The 20,988-nt window shown below is 41.1% G+C and overlaps 1 protein-coding gene across 1 annotated transcript in view; it reads right to left on the bottom strand.

Moving 5' to 3' along the window:
* LOC128864721 (uncharacterized) overlaps nucleotides 1–20,763 on the bottom strand; it is a 36,583-nt gene extending 15,820 nt beyond the window's left edge. The window contains 4 exon segments of the mRNA XM_054104471.1: nucleotides 1,082–1,092; nucleotides 1,094–1,384; nucleotides 1,446–1,577; nucleotides 20,704–20,763. Coding sequence (XP_053960446.1) covers nucleotides 1,082–1,092; nucleotides 1,094–1,384; nucleotides 1,446–1,577; nucleotides 20,704–20,763 — 494 coding nt within the window.
* Nucleotides 20,764–20,988: the final 225 nt, after the last annotated feature.

Here is a 20,988-nt window from a genome sequence, read left to right as displayed (position 1 = left end):
TTCTGAGAAGTATTATCGAATGCTTGAGTGGGCCGGTTGATAACCAGCGTGCGGAGAAAGATAGCGGGAAGAGAGGGGATGCGCCCACAATCGGGTGGTTAAAAGTCAACGCTGTCAGGAGGAGGGAAACAAATGCAGGATTGGTGGGGCACAACCGCTTAGCGAAGTTACTATACAAGCAGAGAGCAAGTTAGGGAGAACCCTTGACCTCTTCATTGATGCGAGAGTGGCGAGTGACACTATGTTATTTATAAGCAAGTTGGTGTTCAGGCAGTTGGTGCCTTGGTAGGTGAGGTACGGAAGGGAGCCAAGCTGGAGGCGATGAACAAGAAGGATTTTCTTCTGCGTCCGCGGGTCAGTGTCTGGCTCCCTACCGAGCCTTCTACTTCAAAAGATATGGAGGAAATCTTACTCTACTACAAACCGAAACCACCTACACATAACGGGAAAGTGTGCTGATTCCGCTGATTGCGGAACTCTTAAGACTCTTGCCGAAACAAAATAAACAAATATCAAAAATGGTCCTTCTGACCACGCTGGATCGAAGGCGCCCAAGGGAACTTCTAATTTTAACAAAGCTTCAGTTCTCGAATTTTTTGGGAGCCCTTATTAGGCATTGTCCACTAGGTATTAATGCTGCAAGACTCGACATGACTTCAAATCCTTTTTGCAGCAACTGACACGATTCAGGCTTCTTATCTCTAGCTTTTGAGCAACGCCGGCAGATAGAGCAGGCCTAACCATGTGATGAGTTTCACCAGTAGTATGAAGCGGCTAACACATCAAGTCACATCTAGTTAGTCATCGTTCTGTCGTCTTATTTATTTGCATAACCCCTAAATCTAAAGCCACTTGTCTAAAAATAATAATTCAATCAACCAAGTTGCATCATCAAAGCCATAATTATTTTCTTCGGGTTCATTATTTGTACCAAACTCATAATTTCGAGTACATATGACTAAATCTTTCTCTATTTCCTTATGCTGTTACATTTAACCGTTATATAAACAAAATCATCACCCTTTGACACCATTGAGCAGGTGTAATAACTGTAAATATGCTTACATACATATGTACATACCTCGGACCTTTTATAGCGATTTGTGTAAACGTCTTCAGTCGATGATAAAGCTGTATGTCTTAAGTTTTCGAGCTTTTTATGACGATTTGTATTTGGCCGAGAAAATATATATTTTGAAGGTTGATAATTAGGATTTGTAACTATAATTTCCAAATCGTTTTTGCTGTTGGGTATTGATGCAGATTGAGAAGACAGGTTGATGGAGGATTGAGAGTAGGTATTATTTAAAGATGAGTCGATCTGATTCCTCGGACTCAGCGTAGAAACATCAGCAGGTGGTTTCGTTAAAGATATTTGTAGCTTCTGTTTAAATTTAATATAAAAATAGAAGCTTCGTAACAAATTACTTTAACAGCCCAATTACCTGGTGTCTTAGAAGGTTTTGTTGGTTCTCGTGCTGCGGATTGCGCAAATAATCTTGGCGTTTCTGATACTCATCGGTGAAACCAGGAAAGTATGAGTAAAATGAATCTGAAACCCACTGATCCATTTCGTCCTATGAAAGTAGAAGAAACTTATACTTAAAAAAATAGCACGTATTTTACTAACTATAACTAAGATCGTGCGAGTCGCAGAACTTACTCGCTCAGGCACAATTTTTCATAAGAGCGTACAATTGTTGGCGTATGCCGATGATATCGACAACCGCGCTGTTAGTTCTGCTTTCTCCAAATTGGATAAAGAGGCAAAGCGAATGAGTCAGGTGGTGAACGAGGACAAAACGAAGTACCTCCTGCCTTCAAACAAACAGTCGGCGCACTCGCGTGTCGGCACTCACCATGCCCGTCCTAACGTATGGCGCAGAAGCGTGGACGATGACGAAATCCGATGAAGCGACGCTTGGAGTGTTCGAGAGAAAGATTCTTCGTAAGATCTTTGGACCTTTGCACGTTGGCAACGGCGAATATCGCAGACGATGGAACGCTGAGCTGTATGAGCTTTACGACAACATAGACATAGCGCAGCGAATAAAGATCCAGTGGCTACGTTGGGTCATGGACACAAACGCTCCGGCTTTGAAAGTATTCGATGCTATACCAGCTAGTGGTAGCAGAGGAAGAGGAAGGCCTCCTCTGCGTTGGAAAGATCAGGTGGAGAAGGACTTGGCTTCACTTGGTGTGTCCAATTGGCGCCGGTTAGAACGAGAAAAAAACGACTGGTGCGCTTTGTTAAACTCGGCTTAAATCGCGTAAGCGGTTATCGCGCCAATTAAGAAGAAGAAGAACTAATGGTGCTCACACATATAAGAGCCCCATGTAATGGAGCTCACACTCACCAACGTAAGCGTACGCCCGTATCAGCTGACTTGGTGAAAGTAATGAGAGCCCCATGTAAATGTACTCTCACCACCGGCCCGTTCCGTAGTATTGTAGATCGTTGACGTGGGTAATGGTCCTCACACTCACACACGTAAACGTACGTATGGTGGAAGGGGGTGGACGGGGTGGTTTCCTTCGGGAATAAACGAAACTAGGGTAGGATTAAAGTACATGCAACTTTTGACGGACTGCATGTGAAGAGTAACTAACGTAGAACTTAGGGCTCAACCGCCTTACCGACGTTTTACTTAACTGTTGTACCGGCAGGGGATCAGTACTTTGACGGTAGGAGGTTTAGTTGGGGTTAAAGTCATACAGTGACGGGGTACAGGCTTTCGATTCTTCCTCCTCGTAAAAAAGAAACAAAACGTACGCCCGTGTCAGCTGACACGATGAAATTAATGAGAGTCTCATGTAAATGAATTCTCACCATACTCCGTTCCGTGGTATTGTAGATGGTTGAAACTGTAGGTCCCTCCATTTGTGGAACAACATCAAGACGCACGCCACAGGAGGAGGAGCTCGACCAAACACCCAAAAAGGGTGTATGCGCCAATTATATATATATATGTAGTTTGTAATGCATACTACTGGAGAGTTCTGGCCTACGTCTGTGTAAGTGATAGATAAAGCGGTTTCAAGCCGACTCCGAACGGCAGATATTTTTATGAGGAGCTTTTTCATGGCAGATATACACTCGGAGGTTTGCCATTGCCTGCCGAGGAGCGACCGCTATTAGAAAAATGTTTTTCTTAATTTTGGTGTTTTTTTTCAACAAGATTCGAACCTACGTTCTCTCTGTGAATTTCGAATGGTACTCACGCACCAACCCGTTTAGCTACGGCGGCCGCCTTGCTTTTTATAATCCCATTAAATAGATTGGATAGGTGGGTTAATACCATGACGCCGATTATTGCCGATAGACTTTCACGCGTGAGGCCAAATGAAACGCCTCGTATACTGTGACATTACTCGATGGATGAAGTGGATGTCCTAAAACAAAAGATACTTGACGCGGCTGATGAAATTAGACAGCATCAAATAACAAGTGTCAAGGAAAGTAGTTTAAGGAAAGGGAATAGTGGCGGTCAAGTCAAGAACAAATTGCAATGAAATTAGGTTTTAGTAACCCGTTTTGGGTTACTCTTTTAATTTAAATGTTACTCCTTTTTGGATAAGCTAAAAGACATACTTCTTCTTCTTCTTAATTGGCGCGATAACCGTTTACGCGATTTTGGCCGAGTTTAACAAAGCGCATCAGTAGTTTCTTTCTCGTGCTAACGGGCGCCAGTTGGACACACCAAATGAAACCAAGTCCTTCCTCACCAGATCTTTCCAACGCAAAGTAGGCCTTCCTTTTCCTCTGCTACCACCAACTGGTACCGCATCGAATACTTTCAGAGCCGGGACGTTTGTATCCATTTGGACGGCATGACCCAGCCAATGTAGCCACTGGATCTTTTTCGCTGTGCTATAACTATGTCGTTCTGTGTCTACAATATTCGCCGTCACCAATGTGCAAAGGTCCAAAAATCTTCCGCAGAATCTTTTTCTCAAACACTCAAAGCGACGCTTCATGGGATATTGTCATCGTACACGCTTCTGCGCCATTTAAGACGGGCACAGGACTTTACTTGAGATATGACTTTACTACTCAATTGCCTACATAGTCTAAAGTAGCACTTGTTGGCAAGACAGATTCTACGTTGGATTTCCAGGCTGGCATTGTTATCGGTGTTAATGCTGGTTCCTAAGTAAACGAACCAACCTCTACTAATACAAGGTTTTTAAATAATTTACTCAGCCGTTTCCACAGAAAAGTTTTTTTATTGATGCAAAACGATGAAACACTTAGTGAAAAATCGTAAATTCAAAATTTTTTCAAGCAGCCATTTTTTACTGTCAGGGTATAGTTAACATTTTATTAATGATTCTTATTAATTGACACAAACAGAAAAAAAATCGGGCATTTACAAAGAAAGAGATATTTTTTAAATAATCTTTATAATTGAATATCTCCAAAATGGTTAAGTTTTACACATCATATTACACAACCAATCATAAGTGGCCTAGATAATGATGTTGTTCAGCATCTAGGACGACTTTCCTGAGACCTCGATATATGTTCCATTCGCAAATGAGTATCTGCAAACTCAATTTTGTATAGTTCTACTTTCTTTCCAACAATGCATATGATTTAACAGCGCTACATAAGTTTTGTTTTGACAGTACACAAAGAATAAAATTTTAACGCAATTTGTTGAACAATTAAATTCAAAATAATTTTGTTCAAGATTATACGATATGTCTGTATTTGTGTTTGTTTTTACTTTACTGAGTCACTGATTTGGAAACCTTACAGGCCAGATATAAATTTGTTTATTTACTAGGTGTAGAAAGTAATGCATTTCTAGAGCCGAATCGGCCAAAAGTAAAATTAAAGAGAATATATTCGTTTAATACTAGGTTATTAAATTCAATTAGAGTCCGAGTAAATCGTTCATTCATAGCGTAATTAACTTTAAAAGTGTGGTGCCGTGTACCATAAGAGTTTTAGCAGGAACATAAATTTTTGCCAAGTAAAGAAGTTGCGGGCAATCAAAGTTACTATTAATAACATCATACACAAAAGATATTGCTGAAATCACTCTTCTGCTTTGAAGTGCATTTAGGCTTATTAGTCTGCACCCTGGACTAAAAAAAGAGCAAATAAAAATTTAGATCTGATAAACAGTATTTCAAAAAAATATTTTTGAACACGTTCAAGTATTTTATTGTGAACGTTATATAACGGATTCCATATTATGGGGACATATTAGTAATCTTCTTATTTCAGATTTCCTGCGTTTGGGGCAACCATTAATTCGAGTGGAAGTGCAAGCGTAGAAGCAATTTAAACGGCTTCATTCGAGCACAAGCTCGTATTCTTCATATCAGGGGATGGAATACCACATTCTGGTAACAGAGTGTACCTCCAAGGAAAAAAAATTGCATGTATGTTATATAAGCAACCCAATAATAGTTCTTCAGCTTGGCAATTGCTTGGTATGAAACAAATTTGCAATCGGAAGAAATTTTTTCACAATCGAAGGATTTATTTTTCGAGTATTTGTAAGAGTATAATTCAATGTAAACACAAAATTTTATTAAACTTTAACTCAAATATTACAACAATTTATTATTTTATTTAAATACAGGAACTCTAATATTTCAGTACATTGCCTTCATTATAGTATAATATATTAAAACTATAACATGTGAGCTTATTTCAATAAAAAAATCAAAGGAATTCAAATACTAAAAATAAAAATTTAAAATAATTCAAAAATACATTTTGAAGTTCACTTTTCCAGTGGTTCATTCAGCATCTCCAACCGTAGTAATTGAATGACGGCATCGTTGAACCTCAGTTTCTCAGCCATTTTCTTCGCCGAGAAACTCCTTGGAATATATACATAAGTAGGAGCAAGTTTGGTGAAGAAGGTAGATGCTGGATATCATATTTAAAATCACAGTGGCAATGGCATTGCTCAGAATTATGAGAGGAGTAGATATAACCGTATCTGCCCGCTCGTCCTTCCGTGGGCGCGTACTATAACTCGATCATAAATAAATATGTATATTTCATAGAAACTGGGTACACTTATTACTCTTTGTCAAAGGTAGTTTGGTATTGAAAAAGGGAGAGATCAATCAATAAACACGCTCATCTGCCATACAACGGTAATTTTCAAAAAATAAATAAATGTTATTTTCCTATTTTAAAAGAAGCAAAATGTCTCAAATATGATGAACTCAAAAAAATAAATGTGACGCAAGCAACATTTTTAAAACATTAGTGATGTCACGCTCTCTTTTCGATAAATAGGGGTATCTTAACAGCAATTTGATAGAGCTCGTCCAAACTTATTGCGAAACAATGCAATCGCTCTCTCATGTAGAGGAAAGTATTTAGCCCGCGGATTTATTTTTTCTCAGGAAAAAGTACTTCAATTCTAAATCTTGCATGTGAAAATTTCCCCCAAAATTTGGCCGTAGTTCTAAATGGTGTGAATTGTGTGAAAATTTAAAAAAAGAAAGAAAAAGTAAATACTCCATGTAGCTTTCCGAATAGTAGCACCGAAAGAAATCTATGAGTTGGAGAAACAAGCACAGACACAAAAAGCTTTATTCAGGCATGTTCACGATACAACCAGCCCGTTTTAATTGCCGCGGTCCTTATGGGCACTAATAATATCTTCCCTTCAAATTTCCACTAATTTCCCACCTTTTCAGGGGCGAGAAGTACTATAGACTAAATGAATCCGTTTTAAAAAAATTGTTAAAGGTACTTAAAACCCCCATACTTAACTGGGGTCCAAAGCATTAGAAACAAAATATAGTACACTTTGTTGCCATTCTATAAGACCGCTCGAATATAGATTGTTGCAATCATGAGTTTTAAGTCCTGGCAACTTTTTATTTTCCCATCTATAAATAGCGCTGTAACAACAAAGCTCCCTAAATATATGTACTACATACATATGTTTAATTAAGAAACAATGACATTCTATAAGAGCAAAATCTCTTTAACTATATGGAATGAAAATAACACGAAAAAATCTCTCCTACAGAGGTCCACGCTAAAAACTTTATTTTCCCGTCCTATGTTTCCACTTCGTTTTAAGGCCGCCCAAATAATTTGGCGGCAAACTTTTGTGCTGAAAAAATCAGAAAGAGAACTTGCTTATGGTCGAAATGCTTACCTCTCTGACATATTCCCAATTTTCAAAACGATATCATAAGTTTCGATCCCTTCAGTTTTTGGCTTAAAATTGACTCTTTTCGAACTCGAATTTTTTTCCTCCTTTTTAACTTTAACAATATTTAAAATTAATAAAAAAGTTGTTCAACTAAAACTATTTTTTTGTGTTATTGCAAAATACAAAATTATTTTACAAAAATATAAGTATTACTCATAAAATTATTCCTAACAATATGTTCAAAGATAAGGTATTATAAATTTTTAGTTGCTTAAAGCTCTTAATTTCACCTTTAGATTTTCAATTTCTCGCATTAAAGGATTTTCTTCTAGTTAAGCCTCAATTTCTCTGAGCCTAACTTGCTACATAGCCCCATTGCTGTAGGGTACTGTTTTTGATCAACAAACAGGATATCAAGTACCCTCCGTCAAGTGCCGCTGTTGTTCAACTACGATATCCTTAACGGTATGGCACTGTTCGAGTAGAATTTTAAGCTCTTCAACTATGATATCAAAGCAATGATTTTTTCATCCAAATCCGTGTGTTGTTCACTTCTTCGTGGGTTACGCTCTTCTTTCTCTGCTAGTAGCTCGATTTTTTCAACTGATTCACAAGCTTTGTTTCATTTGCATCAACCACATTAGCTACTGAATTCAGCCACATCCTTTATGGACTATTTCTCCTACCGCCTCTAATAAATTATTACACTTTCCATGGCCGATAAATTTAAATCTCTATAAGGGCCACAACCAAGTTCCTCTGCCTAATGAGTGTGTTATTTTTTGTTCGGGTCACACCTAGAATATTCTAATGTTGTAGATACTTCAAAAAAGATAATTAAATATGTTTGCCTACTCCACTTAGCAACACTTTTAGCTGCTGGTCCAGCTGAACTGAACCTGCTGCCTTTAAAAAAATCTCTAACGATTCCGGAATGTTTTTGTATCATGTTTATAAGTAACTCCAGTTTACTTTTACCAAAAAACATTTTTGTTGTTTTTTATTCAAAAGTTAAAATTCCTAAATTTTTGTGTACTGCTCACTCACATTTTATTAGCGGAAAATTTATTTCAAAACGTTATCACATTCACCCTTTTTGCATTCGTGATACTACCTTTTCCCCACAACACAATGTCCTTTTTTCGAAGCTCGTTCTCATAGAGAAAAAATATCCTTGGAAACTTTCATTCATGAAAGTAAGAAAGGAAATAGAGGCAAATATCCCGGAGAGTTTTTATTGAGAAGGGGCTGGTTTTCCTTGATGCAGATTCTAGTTTAACAAAATGAGTGTAGTGATTTGTAGTACTACCTCCACTGGAAAATGCTGCATAAATATGTGAAAATATCACAAAACAATTCGTGGGTCTGCGTGCGCTTAATTTCAATTATTTGAGTCCTTTGTAAAACCCATTGTTGAGTAAAGCCCGCACTAAAAGCCCGTAATTTCTTTGGATTGACCAGTGTTAGTCCCAATGAAAATGTTTGGTGCCAAATCAAGATGAAGCTTCTTAAAAGTAGATCGAATGCGCCGAAAATCTTACGGAAAGGCTCAAAAATGTAAGGTCGGAGTGTTTCGGACAAAGTAAAATGTATATGAGGAATTTTCCAAATAAACATTTTCACTTTTGCATAACAGGGACTACACTTTATATATATATTTATTTATTATTTTGGTTGCGCTTAAAGCGGCATATTAATACTTATATGGGCATTTTATCACATACTTACATACATATGTAGTACTTGTATTTGATTTTTGCACTTGATTTTTTAGTACTTATGAGTTTACATTTGCATTGACACACAACTGTAGTAAACGAACACTAATCGCAAACTAAATCAAGAAAAGTTAAATACTCCTAAATTGTGAGCTAACGCGCAAGACTCTTGCCATGCATATGTCCAATTTAACATTTTTGGGGTAGAGTGAAATGTTGCTCAACCTTTCAAAACTACGCTTGCATAAATGTTTTCGCAATAGGTTTTTACTCTTTGCAATCAGGAATTAACAAGGAGAGGGAGCATAGGAGTATGAGTAATAGATTACCACAGAAACGACAACGAACAACTAATAACAATCATAATTAACAAACAAATTAAGGTGTGTTACACATCTGTGCTCACGTACTTTATTTTTCGCAGTTATTTTGTTTCACCTCATTAGCATACTTATATAAGTACTCGTATACTTGTTGTTGTTTTAACAGCATAGTTAGCCCTGTCAGTGTAAGTATATCATCGGTCGTCTTCGTCTAGCTCATCTAGGGGTAGGCCCAGGAAACATGCTGTTTCGACAGGTTGGGTCCAGAGGGAGAGGGGGGTTAGATGAGTCTGATTTAGGGGGCATGTGAGGAGGTGGTTAGTGTCGTGCGGGGTACCTTCACATGCCGGACATGTGTTTGGTATGTCGGGGTCAATTCTGGATAAGTGGGAGTTTAACCTGCTACAATATCCAGAACGTAATTGTGCCAATGTTACACGAGTCTCACGGGGAAGCTGGAGCTCTTCATCTGCAATAGGTGGTGGTTGGACTCCGATTACGGCATTCACAGGACGGGAGTTCATGAAGGTGGTAACGGTCTCCCGGTGAATGTCGTTTATTGAGTGTCTAAATACTGTCCGGTCCAGTAGGTTTCGGTCAGTTTTGTCCTGGAGTTCGTCAGCGTAGTCTAGGAGGTGTCTCCTGACGCGTCTGGGAGGCGGCTCAGGCTCAAGCAGGTGTCTGCAGGGGTGAAACCTGCGGTAACACCCCAGCAGGAACTGCTTGCTGAGCAATTTGTTGTGCTCCGCAACTGGGAGCATTTGTGCCTCGTTGTGTAGATGTTGTATGGGTGACATCAGGAGGCACCCGGTCGCTGTCCGAATGGCGGTATTTTGACATGTCTGAAGTTTTGTCCACTGCGAATCACTAGTACCAGGCGACCAGACAGGCGCAGCATAGTTTAGAACCGGCCGGCCAATTGCCTTAAATGTCGAAAGCAACAGTTCTTTGTCTTTGCCCCAAGTGCTGCCGGCCAGCGATTTGAGGACCTTGTTGCGATTTTGGACTTTAGTGGCAATTGCGGTTGTATGCGCAGAGAAGGAGAGCAAGCTGTCAAAGGTTACACCCAAAATTTTGGGGTTATTCACAGTCGGAATTGGTGTGTCGTCGACTTTTACCTTAAGGGACAGCTTGACCTCCTTTGTCCAGGTGGTAAAAAGGGTCGCCGTGGACTTGGTGGGGGAAAGTTGGAGATTCCTCGCAGTGAAAAAACGAGAAAGGTCGGTGAGGTAGTTGTTCACTTTGGAACACAGGCCATCGATGTCATTGCCCGACGCCATTATCGTGCAATCGTCAGCGTATGAGATCAGGGAAACTCCCGCTGGTGGTTGGGGGAGCTTCGAGATGTAGAAGTTAAAAAGCAAGGGTGGAAGGACACCACCCTGCGGTACGCCTTGCTTAATCTTCCTCTGCTTAGACATTTGATCTCGAAAAATCACTGACGAGTGCCGGACCACCTCTTCAGCCCTAGCGGGAGTGTCGACTGATAAATATCATCTAGTAGCGTGGAATGGCTGACTGTATCGAAAGCCTTCTTTAGGTCCAACGCTACTAGGACAGTCTCGCAGGGGCGGTGAGTGCCGTGGTGGTGCTGTGCACTCGTCGGAATCCGTGCTGATGTGGGGCTGGGGCCAGGTGTGTCGTGTAGAGTGGGAGTAGGAGGGCTTCAAGTGTCTTCACTACTGGGGAAAGGAGAGTTATCGGCCGATAAGACTCCCCTTGGTTGGCGGGTTTCCCAGGTTTCAATAGTGGGACCACTCTCCCTGCTTTCCACTTGTCAGGGATGATGAGAGTGGCCAGAGACAAATTGAAGACCCTTGTGAGGTATCCTACTCCCAGGGGTCCCAGATGCTTCAGCATCAGCGCGTTTAGTCCGTCAGGGCCAATGGCTTTCGATGATTTCGACTTGTTGATGGCCCCCTGAACCTCATCACCCGAGAAAGTAAGTGGCGCACTGTCGTTCGTCAGTTTGTGCAGCCTTCTGGTAACACGACGTTTGGTTCTGTCGCCCGGAGGATGCAGTGTAAACAGCCGGCTAAAATAGCTCGCGCATCTCTTCGGGTCCGACGAAGTACAACCGTTGAAGGTGATAGCCACCTTGTCGTTGTGTTTCGTCGGGTTCGACAGGGACCTAACGGTGGACCAGAGCTTACTCACTCCGGAGGTGAGGTTACAAGTCTTCAGGTGCTCAACCCATTTAGTCCGCTTATGTTGATTTACCAGTTGCCGGATCTCCAAATTGAGATCCCTTATGCGGGGATCCCCGGGATCGGCCTGGCGTAGGTGGTCACGCTCGTTTGCTAAACTGGCTGCTTCTGCTGGGAAATGAGGACGGATGTCCTTATAACATCCAGCTGGGATGAAGCGAGCCGCAGCAGCTGTGAGCACCTTGCGGAATGCGCGTTCGCCCACGCGCACATCAGTGGGGATGGGAAGAGCGGCGAAGGTGTCCTCGGTGAATTCCGCGAAGCCGGCCCAATTAGCTTTTTTAAAGTTAAAATAAGACCGGTGATTCGCGGAAACGAAGTCGGCAAGTCTCTTAATCGAGACGATAATGGGCAAGTGGTCTGATGCAAGCGATAGCATAGGTCGCCACGTTATGCTATTTATCAGACCCGCGCTAGCTATTGTTAGGTCAGACGAGCTGCTACAATTGCCCACTACCCTGCTGGGGGCGTCGTCGTTCACAGTGCTGAATGTCGAGTCGTCTATCTGCTCTGCCAATTGCTGTCCCCTACGATCATTTGGCAGGCTTGAATGCCAAAGATCGTGATGCGCATTAAAGTCACCTACAACCAATCGGTTTTTACCTCTGATGAGCGCACCTATATCAGGGTGATATCCTGCCGGGCAGCAGGTGACAGGGGGTATATATACGTTAAATATTTCGAGCTCGGAATCGCCTGACCGGACAGCTATGCCTTGACATTCTAAGGTGCTGTCCCTGCGGTCGATTCCTTCATCGATGAGACGATACTGCACTGTGTGGTGGACTATGAACGCTAGGCCACTACCATTGTCTCGCTCGCGATCGTGTCTGTGCACGTTATAGCCATCCCTGGTGATCAGAGATGACCTAGCGTGCAACTTTGTTTCCTGGACCGCAGCTATTTTAATACTGTACCGGCTCATAAAGTCAACTATCTCGTCGACCTTACTCGTAAGTCCGTTGCAGTTAAACTGGAGAAGCTTGAAGCTTCTCAGTGAGGTCAGTGTAATCCGGGGGGTGAGGGACGCGTGGGGTTGTCTACGTTGGACCTGCTGCGCAATCCACTGTGGTTGTTGCGGCCTGATGGTGGTGGGCGGCCGCGCCTCCGGGGGCGGTAGTGAGTGCAGAGCTCTGCAGCAGGGGGCAACGTAGGCAGTTGTCCACTCACGGGTGGTGCGCAGGCCGGAACATCTCCGAAAATGGCACCAGCCACTGCAGGAATTGCATTGGACTGATACCAGATTCCGAGGTATTACGGTCTGACACACGGAACAGACTGTACGGGGGACCAGGAGCTGCTGGTTTGTTCCCGCACTGGGGTTGGAGCAGGAAGGGATGGGAGGGGTTGAAGGGGAGTTGTGTTGCTCCGATAGGCTCCTCACCGTGGAGGTGTGGGTTGTGGTGGCGGTTGGTAGTACCGGCCTATCAGGGGGGGTGGTAGCCGTGGAGGCATCAGACGCCTGTTGGCGGGAGCAACACGTGGCCACATACCGTGTGGACCACTCCCTGTGCGACTTAAGGCCTGAGCAGGTCTTAAGGTGGCTCCACCCGTTGCACTTATTGCACCTAACCGAGGTGGAGTTCGGGTGAAGCCGTTGATGGCAGACGCAGCAGTAGAATACTTCTGGTCCAGGGTTGGATTCGACTCCAGCCCTGAGGAGAAGCATTTGGAGCAGGTTTGCTGCGAGAGTTTGCTCCTGTGACGTAAGGGGTGGGGTGATATAAGATACACTAGACAGGGCTAGTGTACTGGGGCGGCAGCCCTTGGTCGGGAAAAACCCGAGTCATTCCGCTAACGTAGAACCGGCTGCCATGGGAATGTGTACTCGTATACTCACAACTATCGCTTTTTTATTAAATTATTAGAAAGAAACAACAACAATTTGTACGAACTGAAGATATTCGTTGCGAGGGCAATAAGTACAGGATTTCTAAACTTAAATAAGACTTTAGAAATATCAATATGATACATTACACAGACTAAGGGCAGGGATGGAATAAGGGCCAAAAAATAACATACTGTAATACTAAAGCCGTTATTTTTAAAATCATATTTTTCACTATGACATTTTTCCATAAGATGAGGTTTTTGGTTAAGTATCTACTTCGTAAAATTTATCACAAATATTAGCACAGCACACAATGTTTCATTTATATATTTTTATATAATATTTATTATTATAACGCTATTAAGACATAGTATTTTATAGTACCGCATTTCACAAAAATTGCAATACCAAAAAATTTAGTAACAGAAAAACTTAGGCCTTAATTACTAAATACATTTTTAAAACTTAATAACTTTGATACGTACTAGAGGAATTTTGCAGTTGATTGACAACGTTGCTGTTGTACTCGTAGATCGGGTTTATTAATCTGTTGGTGCTATTCTAGTTTGCGTTTTTTCCTTACCTGAATGAGATGAGCATATTTTTCTTTACAGTTGCTCGTTGGCTTAATGGCACACTTAGTGGTAGCTGGTTCAGTTTCGCCAATTAGAATTTAAAAAAGGCTCTTTTCCGCGTTCATATTTTTTTAAACACACATCACATTTTGCCATTTCATATATATATATATATATAAGAATCATTATACTCGTATATACCTATATGGATATATATACATATACATATGTTCATTTTGGTGTTTCACGGAGATATGAACCTACGTACTCCCAATGGTAGTCCCGCACCAAACCATTCGGCTACGGCGGCCGCCTTTTCTTACTCATTCCATTTCTTACTCACAGTATTTCCATTGAATTTAAATTTACATTATTCATTTTCAAATAAAGATTTGAATATAAACAAAAATGTCCGTCATTTCATTTTACTGACATTCTCATTTAAAGGCGAAATGAAACAAGCAATCAACTACTTTAATCACACCACCTTGAATAGATACGCCTCGAAATAACGTAACACGTTTAAGTGTTGCGAATCCTAAAAATGCCTCCCAAAAAGCGTAAAAGGGACGTTGACTTTTTTGTTAGATTTGCGCCGTATTCATTAAAGTGAGAGCCAACAAATTTAGTTTGTCATCAAATATGAAACTCTGTAAAGCCAATGAAGCTTACTTTAACTTACGCGTAGGAAGTTAAGCTACAATACAGGCACATAATTTCTCAAAAAACTCAGCATCAGCATCAGTCATGGCCTCAATGGGCCAAGTTTCAAATAGCAAAACATAATGTCAAAAATAAACCAATTGTGGAGACTGATCATGTTTTAATGTCTCCACTGCACATAAAATTAGGTATCATGAAGCAATTTCTAAAGCTCTTCGCCAAGACTCTGAATCCTTTCAATATTTTAAAACATTTTTCCCGAAATTTTCAGAGGCTAAAATTAAACCTGATATTTTCGTCGGTCCTTAAATAAACAAAATAATGGCCAGCGAAAGATTCTTACAGTTCTTGAGTAGGCACGAAAAACCAGCCTGGCTTAGCCTTAAAGCTGATCCATGGTTATCTTTGCAACGGGAAGGTTGAGAATTACGAAGAGCTTATTTCTAATATGCTTGACAGCTTCAAACTGGGTTGCATAATGTCCCTTTAAGTACACATAGTACATAGTCACCTGGATAAATGTAAAGATAACTTCGAGCATATTTTGAAGAACAAGGGGAACGCTTCCACGAAGATATAATGAACTTCGAAGAACGGTATCAAGGATAATATAATGATATACACAATTGCAATTAAAAAATAGAGATTTCCCTTAAAATTTGAAATTTCGTTCTGTTAGCTAAAAAAGCAAACTTTATTAGATAAAAATATTTTTTTCTTTCATTAGTTAGACTCAGCGCAGTGTACACAGTGAGCCAGCCATTGACAACACGCTTATTTGAAAATTAGAATGTGAAGTGATTTGATATGTGTTAGTACATAGTTTGCTCCCATTAACCCATAGGAAGCAAATGAGGTAAAAGTACCTTAGAATTCCATATGATATTTCAAACAAAATTTTCTAAAGTAATGTAAAAAAATACATTTGAAATAAAACTCACGTGGGCTAGGTAACTATTAACTATAAAGTTTTTTATTTAAAGTAAAATTTTCTTTTGTATTGCATAAGTAAAAACGCTCGCCATTGCGCGGTTGAACCATATATATGGGTCCCAATGCATCGGTTGAATACGCATTTACGCATAAAGCAACAGGTACTCCGCATTTATAGTGTTGGAATTTGTTTGAAGATGAGTTCTGAGCTACCTTTGTTGACGGTTTTCAATACGCACAACAACATGGACCAAGTAGGATGACGTTCGTGTGCAGGGAATGAAAAGATTATCCAAACCGCCTCGTTTTACTGACACATCTTACCATCTGATATTGTGAAACTTCATCATTGACATTAGGATTTGAATGGCACGGAAAACAGCGACGAATATGGAACAATCTAGTTGCTAGCGACTACAGCGACCTTAATTTTAACTTTTAAGGTTATCGTTCTGCCATTATCCTCAACAGAGCGACGACGATACAGGGGATAACCATCATTGCCTCTAGCCCGCGAATAATGTACGGAAATCCTGGGTTGTGATTGCCATATGGTCCATGATTCATATGCTTCGGGATTTTTGCCCATATGATGGTGCCAATTTCATCCGCTCGTATTTTTGCAACCACCAATCTTGTCACCAATAACACATATAATTAATTGTACAAAATTTTGAATAATCGCATTCGACTAATTTGAGTCACAATACACAGAAGTATAACTGGGAACGAAGTAGCGGACGCATTGGCAAGAGAGGCTCCGACCTTGTCATTAATAGGACCCGAGCTCTTCCTTGCTATAGGACAACGCGCCATAAAGGTGAAACTTAGGAGTGAAGAGCTTAGGCTAAGAGAGGTTAGTTAGCACCAAACTATGGGGCTACGCCAGGAGAAATCATGAATGGGAGATAGAACCAAAATAGGTTTAAAAAACTCATAACTCTTGAGGATAAACTCTGAATGCTCACGGGCATTCTCACAGACCATTGCAGACTGCGCAGTCATCTGCCCATAATCGGGATGTGGTCCACTGACTGTTGTCGTTTCTGCGACTAGTCCCAGAAGACTCAAATGCGGCTAAGTACGAGGTGGCGCAAAATTAATCATCTAATTTTGTTTTTGAATAACTTTTTTACTAAAAAAGTGATTTCGAGTGGTCTTTGAAACGCCCGATACAACTAGGAGGAGGAGCTCGGCTAAACACCCAAAACGGGTCTAAGCGCCCATTATATTCTTATATACTTACGAGTATATATACGTGTTTATGCACATGGATAAGTGAATTACAGTTGAAACACAATTTCAATCAAACAAGCAGTTTAAACAGTTGGCAAAACTTTCAAACCCAAAAGTGACAAACGCATTATTAGACTAAAATCGGACTAATTTATAAAAAATGTTTGTTTGTTTTTACAAAAGTTCATCCTCGTATGTTTTCTTTTCCCTGAAGAAAAACCCGGGCCCTTTAGCTTAAACAAAAAGAATGTCCTTCCAAAACAAGATTTTGAAGCGTACTATAAGCCCGCCATTAAATAATTCATTTTTAAAATTATCCTATTATTTTTGTTCATATTTAAAACTCTTAAAGTATAAAACTTAAATTAATTGCATATTTTCAAAATTTTCGTTTAAACTCTTCCATATGTATTATGAATTGTAGTTTATAATTTTTAAATTCAAATTATCCCGAAAAAGTATGCACAATTGCGAACACCAAACATATAATATATAATACTATTATCTAATATATATCATATAAGGGGTGTTTTTTTAGAGGTTAGGTTTTCAAGTTGGCACTACTTTTTTCGTAGATGGTCTTTTTGACAGCTGTCACTTGATTTATGCTCAGTTTGGTTTGCCATTTCATAATGAATAGACTTACACTTGAACAACGTTTGCAATTCGTGCAAATTTATTACGAAAATAATGGTTCGGTTCGCGCGACGCATCGCGCGCTGCGTCCAATATTCGGTCGACATAATCGTCCATCAGAGTCTCTAATTCGATTAACCATGGATCGGTTTCGCACCACGTTTGCTCTAGTGGATAATACGCATCCTCAGAGACGTCGTAAAGTGCGCACCGAAGACGCTATTGCTGCTGTGGAGCAGAGTATCGAAGAAGACCCGAATGAGTCCATCCGCCATCGCGCGCAGCAATTGGAGATGTGCCCATCCACTTTATGGAAGATTTTGCGGAAGGATCTTGGTTTGCGGACTTACAAAATCCAACTCGTGCAAGAATTGAAGCAGAACGACCATCAAGCACATCGCACGTTCGGTGAATGGGCCCAAAACGAGATGGCCACCGATCCCGATTTTCACAAGAAAATTTCGTTCAGCGATGAAGCTCACTTTTGGTTGAATGGGTATGTCAATAAGCAAAATTGTCGCATTTGGAGTGAACATAATCCACAAGCCATTGCTGAGACGCCGTTACATCCTTAAAAAGTCACTGTTTAGTGTGTTCTATGGGCAGAGGGAATCATTGGTCCATATTTCTTTAAAATAATGTTACAGTCAATGGAGAGCGCTATAGAGCCATGATTAATGACTTTTTCGTGCCTGAATTGGACGATGTTGATGTGGACGACCTTTGGTTCCAACAAGACGGCGCTACATGCCATACAGCCAACGCAACAATCGATTTATTGAAGGAAACTTTTGGTGAGCGCATTATCTCGCGCCGTGGACCTGTGGCGTGGCCTCCAAGATCGTGCGATATAACACCGCTGGACTATTTCTTGTGGGGCTATGTGAAGTCGCTTGTCTACGCAGATAAGCCCGAGACGATTGACGTCTTGGAAGAGAATATTCGGCGCGTTATTGCTGACATACGGCCCCAATTGCTGCAAAAAGTGGTCGAAAAATGGGCCTCTCGGCTGGAATTTATTCGAGCCAGCCGCGGCGGCCACTTGGCCGAAATCATTTTTAAAACATAATGGCAAACCCTTATCTTTATAATAAAGCTAAATTCTTGGCCATAACATTAAATTATATACGTTTTATTTCATCTTGAAAACCTAACCTCTAAAAAAACACCCTTTATATTCCCGCAGTTTCTAGGTGAAACATAGAGCCTCAATAAACAAATTATAATTTGGTTTACTTAACGCTAAGAATTTAATTTGGTTCCAGGAATGGCCTTCTCTTTTCGCTTATTCTTCTGTCGCCTCCTGGTGTCCCGTGTCTCCGACTTCCTTAAGAGCCACTCTGCCGTTACTCTTGTAATGTCATCTAGGCGTTTACGCAATATATGCCCGATCTATTTCCACTTATAACACTGGATTTCTGTGTGAAGAGTTAGTTACTTGCTTGGTCCCATCCCAAAGGTCAGCATGGCTTATAACAAATACATAGCACTGGTAACACAGTGGACACTAGAAGTCTAAGTGAGAAATTTTTACATATCAGCTATTACTATCTAACCTAATATTACGAAGACAACGGTTGCAACATTTGTAGAGCACACGCAGTTAATTCAATGTTTCGCACCCATATAAGTCTACTATTGGAGGTTGAATTAGTTTTAAAGGTTTTTTTCGAAGATTTGGGGCTTTATTGTGAAAAAACGGTACAAAATATTTTATTTGAAGTATTGGCCATCGCTAGCTACAACTTTCGCCCATCTTTCGGGCAATTTCCGGATGCCGTTTCTCCAAAATTCTGGCCGCTGCTTGGCTATCCATGACTCAACCCATATTTTGGTAACCTCGTACGAGAAGAACCGCTGGTCCGCCAAATCGAGACTCATATGCCGGAACAAATGATAATCGGAGGGAGCTATGTCTGGACTATACGGCGGGTGGGGTAACACTTCCCAGCCAAGCGTTCCAAGGTATTTTTTGACAGGTTGAGCAACATGCGGCCGAGCGTTGTCATGTTGCAAAATAACCTTGTCGTTCCTTTTTACCGTTTCCGGCCGTTTTTCTTTCAATGCCCGGCTTAAACGCATCAATTGCAGTCGGTAACGATCCCCCGTGATTGTTTCGCCCGGTTGGAGCAGCTCAAAATATACGACGCCGACCTTATCCCACCAAATGCAGAGCATGATTTTCTCGCCGTGAATATTCTGCTTGGCCGTCGACGTTGATGCGTGGCCGGGCAAACCCCATGATTTTTTGCGTTTTGGGTTATCGTAGTGGATCCATTTTTCGTCGCCAGTCACCACCCGATGCAAAAAACCCTTCCGATTTTGTCGCTCGATCAGCAATTCGCACGTAAAAAGTCGCCGTTCGACGTCGCGCAGCTTCAACTCGTACGGGACCCAATGTCCTTGCTTTTGGATCATTCCCATCGCTTTTAGACGCTTGCAAACGGTTGATTTATCAACGCCCAATGATTCAGCAAGCTCTTCTTGGGTTTGGCACGAGCCGTCGTTTACCAATTCCCCCAATTCCGCGTCCTCGAACTTTTTGGGCTGGCCAAGACGCTCCTTGTCTTCGGTGTGAAAATCACCACTTTTGAATCGTCGAAACCAGTACTCACATGTTGAAATCGACGGAGTATGGTCTGGGTAGGCCTCCTGCAGCAATTCACGGGCTTGGGCTGTATTTTTTTTTCAAATTGAAGCGGAAAAGCAAAGCTTCCCGCAAATTGCGTTTCGACGGCACGAAAGTTGACATACTCGGAGCACGAAAACACTGCGTTGTTTATACTTCAGCGAAATGACAGATACTGATAAACAAAGCCTAGGGATGAGGATTTGTCATGAATATATATTCAGTATTGCCAACGCGATAAAGTGATAAATAGCGCCATCCGTGTGTCACCTTTAAAACTAATTCAACCTCCCTAATTTCACATTAGCATCGAATATCCTTATATTCGTACGTCTGGAAATGTGAGTCGCTCTCTACACCTTGTCTAACATACCAAACGCAGCTAGATAGATATTCAGTTGCCTATTCCGCTGCTAACCCACTAGTTTTTTAAATAAAAAGATAACAAATCTAGTTCACTTCTTCTAATGGAGTCCCGGCAGTCTAGAGAACGCGGGTTTCGGAGGTATTGATACACCATGGCTTTTGCGATGCCGATTTTTAGTCCGGTTCGTGCTCCAGGGTTGCTTACCGCTTGTAGTTTTGTTGATATATGCAAATGTTTGAGTGACAGCAGGCAAATATAGTCCACATAGTCTAGATTTTCAAGGCGACCACTCAAGCCTCAGGAAATATCTCTGTGAATCGCACAGACTTATCGTATTACTAGATCCACGACTAAGTTGAAAAAAGCGGAAATAATAAATATTACGTCATCACTCATGTAACACTTCTGAGTTGAAGATGTTTCCGCCAAGGCCTAACAAATACCTTGCTGCCAACAACACTAGACTTTTTCGGTTGCATCCCATCAAATTCTTCTTCACTCATTCTTTTGTCTCCGGAATAGTTATATCCATATTTTCTTAAGAGAGAATTCACTAAATCGGGCGACAGCAGATAGTCGAAGGCTGACGAGGGTTCTGCCACTTCTGTCACGCAATTGAGACAATGCAAACAAAAGTTCAAAAGTGTCGTCATTATTGACGAATTTTTGTTTGTATGTGCTGTGACCGGAACTTCAACCTAACTTACTGGTTAGAGTGGATGATTAGA

The sequence above is a fragment of the Anastrepha ludens genome, chromosome 5, assembly GCF_028408465.1.
Source record: "Anastrepha ludens isolate Willacy chromosome 5, idAnaLude1.1, whole genome shotgun sequence".
NCBI lineage: Eukaryota > Metazoa > Arthropoda > Insecta > Diptera > Tephritidae > Anastrepha > Anastrepha ludens.
This window is presented reverse-complemented; position numbering and strand designations above follow the sequence as displayed.